The 2,734-nt window shown below is 58.8% G+C and overlaps 1 protein-coding gene across 1 annotated transcript in view; it reads right to left on the bottom strand.

Moving 5' to 3' along the window:
• Window positions 1–1,686, bottom strand: part of LOC103616499 (tetraspanin-18-like) — a 2,423-nt gene extending 737 nt beyond the window's left edge. Inside the window, exons 1-4 of the mRNA XM_017735530.1 lie at window positions 1,630–1,686; window positions 601–675; window positions 265–363; window positions 1–173 (exon numbers count right to left, since the gene is read on the bottom strand). Coding sequence (XP_017591019.1) covers window positions 1–173; window positions 265–363; window positions 601–675; window positions 1,630–1,686 — 404 coding nt within the window. The remainder of the gene's footprint in view (window positions 174–264; window positions 364–600; window positions 676–1,629) is intronic.
• Window positions 1,687–2,734: the final 1,048 nt, after the last annotated feature.

Genomic DNA, 2,734 nt, shown 5'->3' with positions numbered 1-2,734 from the left:
TGGATGTAGCCAGGGCTGCTGTCCTGGCACTGCTCCCAGCCCAGGAGCTCTCCTGCCTGCAGAAGCCCATTCCGGGCACAGCATGCCTGTGGCCATGGCGTCCCTGGGTGCAGCTCCTGGAAGCGGGAGCCGTTCCCAAAGTCTTCAGGTCCTAAAACGCCACAACACGAGAACTGGAACAGAAGGGAAACACCATCACCGTGCTCACCCTTGGTGGATCCTGTGTGTGCTCCACACACCCCCAGGAGCCTCCCAGGTGCTCACCGTGACCATGAGGGTGTTCCAGGCTGTGGAGAAGACCTCAGCACCCTCATCCCCACCATAGTTCCTCCTCAGCTCGGACAGGAAGCGCTCGGGTTGGACCTGTGGGATTGGTGCCAGGGCTGGGACTGTTCCACTCTGCTCAGCACCAGCTCCTTTGGAGGGGAGTTGGGCACCCAGTGGACCCCCCCCTCCCCCCACCTGCTTTGAGGTTTGTGTTGTGGTGATGGAGGTGAGGGGAAGGGTGTCCCCACGCCAGCCCCAGTTGCCTGGTGGGCTCTGAGCCATATCCATGGTGTGACAGAGGGAGGCTGGTGACCCTGGGGACGGTGCCAGTACCTGTTTCCAGTGCACCAGGAAGAGAACGGCCCCAGCAAGCTGCATGAGGAAGACGAGGCTGACGAGGCTGAAGAACTGGAAAGCAGCAGGTGAAGGAGTCAGAGACCAGCCTGATCCCACAAGCAGCTTGCTCACATTATCCCTGCCCTCCTCTGCACCAGCCCTGCCTGTGCCCTGCATCCTCGAGATGAGGGATGTGTGAGCAGCTCCTGGGAACAGATTCCACATCTCTGACCACTGTGGCTGCAAGGCAGGGGTCAAAAACAAGCACCATCTGCAAGGGACCGGGGATGCTGAAGAAATGGGGGTGTTGGTGCTCAAACAGGCGTTTCTGCCCCTCACCAGCAGTGGGGATATCTTGGAAATGCCAGGGGGGGAAAGCCAGTGGCTTCAGAGAGAATTGACCCCACTTAGTGGTTTTATAAATCCTCTGGGCTCTAAACTGAGACTCACAAGATGGGGAGTGGATGGCAGGATGTATTGAGGATGAGGAACACCTGCATCCCCCACCACCCTCCAGCCCATGACTCCTGCCCCCAGTGCCTCTGCCCACATCCTGCAGCCCCTTCCCACCCATCTCCCTCCCTCACCAGCAGCAGGAGTGGGCGGCTCCGGCGCAGGGCCCCGCAGCAGCCCAGGAAGCCCAGCAGGGACAGGGCGATGCCCAGGGCCAGCAGCAGCCACGCGCCTGCACTCAGCACAGCCCTGGCAGCCACGATGTCCTGGAAACCAGCCGGGTCCACGGCCACCCAGACTCCCACGGCCACCAGGCATGTCCCCCCAGCCTGCAGGGGGAGGTCCGGAGATGATCATGGGGTCAGGGGATGTCCAAGGCTTGGTCCCCTCCCTGGGCTGGGTGTCACCCACCCGAGTCAGATGGAAATGGCAGCCCATGTGGATGGGGGATGTTTGAACCCTTGGTCCCCTCCCTGGGACCGGTGTCACCCACTCCTGAGCCAGCTGGAGATGTCGCTCCCCAGGCACAGGTTCTCTCCACCCCTGCACCCCACGGGGCCCAGGTGGACTCACAAACACCAGCACGTTGAAGATGAACATCAGGTACTTCATGCAGCTCAAGACACGCATGGGGACACCGGGAGGGGGGACACGGCGGTGTTTGTCCCTATGGAGGGGAGAGCAGAGCTCTGGCCACAGCCAGCACTGACTTGTCTTGGACCCCATGGCTCCAGCAGAATGGGGGGGGATGCAGCCTCCCAAAATTCCCAGATCATTTTGTATCCCCACCATCTCCCATGAGGCCCCAAAAAACCTGTTTCCTCTCCAAATTTGTGTCCCCTCCCAACCCCATGTCCCCAGTCCTATGTCCCCTCCAAACCCTCTGTCCCCACCAAATCCCATGTTCCCTATAAATCCCATGTCCCCTACAAATCCCATGTCCCCTCTAAATCTTGTGTTCCCTTCAGCCCCCACACCACTCACCCTGTGGGGACAGCGGGTGACCCAGGTACCTCCAACCTTCCCTGGTGCTGCCAGCACCTAGATAATATCACGAAGGTCAGAAAATCCCTCCCCCATTTCCACTCCAGCAGCCCCCAAGAAACCCCTTCCAGCGGCGAGGACATGAATGATTGATGGGGAACAGGATCCACCATTGTGCCAGCGGCAGCCAGGAGTCTCCGGCTCTTCTCAGCCAAGGAAATGAAACCTGCGGGCAGGGAAAGACGAGCCGCCCCACCAGGCCGGGGTGACCTCGGCCATCAATTATTGCTGTGGCCATTCGGGGAAGCCCTCAACAGCCACACACGGGGCTGTTGGGACACAGGGACATCCCAGATGGATCACTGGGTCTGTTCCCTCTCGTTGCTGACTTTAGGAGCTCTCTAAACACAGAGTCATGTTAGAAAGGAGACCTTATTTATTCTGCATCAGGTGCAACGAGGAGGTTTCCACAAATCAAGCACACCAAGGGGTAAAAAGTTAAATCTTTTCTACAGTAAAATTTACATGAACCCGCCTATCTAAAGCATATTCTTCGCCTGCCTAATGCATATTTATTTTGGTGATGTGACTTTACCCAATGCTTGAAACACAAAGTTCCGGGGCAGATAATTCACCTCGAAGGCATCACCCCGGGGACGGTTCCGGTGTCACCGCAGCCCCGGGGCCCCGAGGG

The sequence above is a fragment of the Corvus brachyrhynchos genome, unplaced genomic scaffold, assembly GCF_000691975.1.
Source record: "Corvus brachyrhynchos isolate BGI_N302 unplaced genomic scaffold, ASM69197v1 scaffold555, whole genome shotgun sequence".
Classification (NCBI taxonomy): domain Eukaryota; kingdom Metazoa; phylum Chordata; class Aves; order Passeriformes; family Corvidae; genus Corvus; species Corvus brachyrhynchos.
This window is presented reverse-complemented; position numbering and strand designations above follow the sequence as displayed.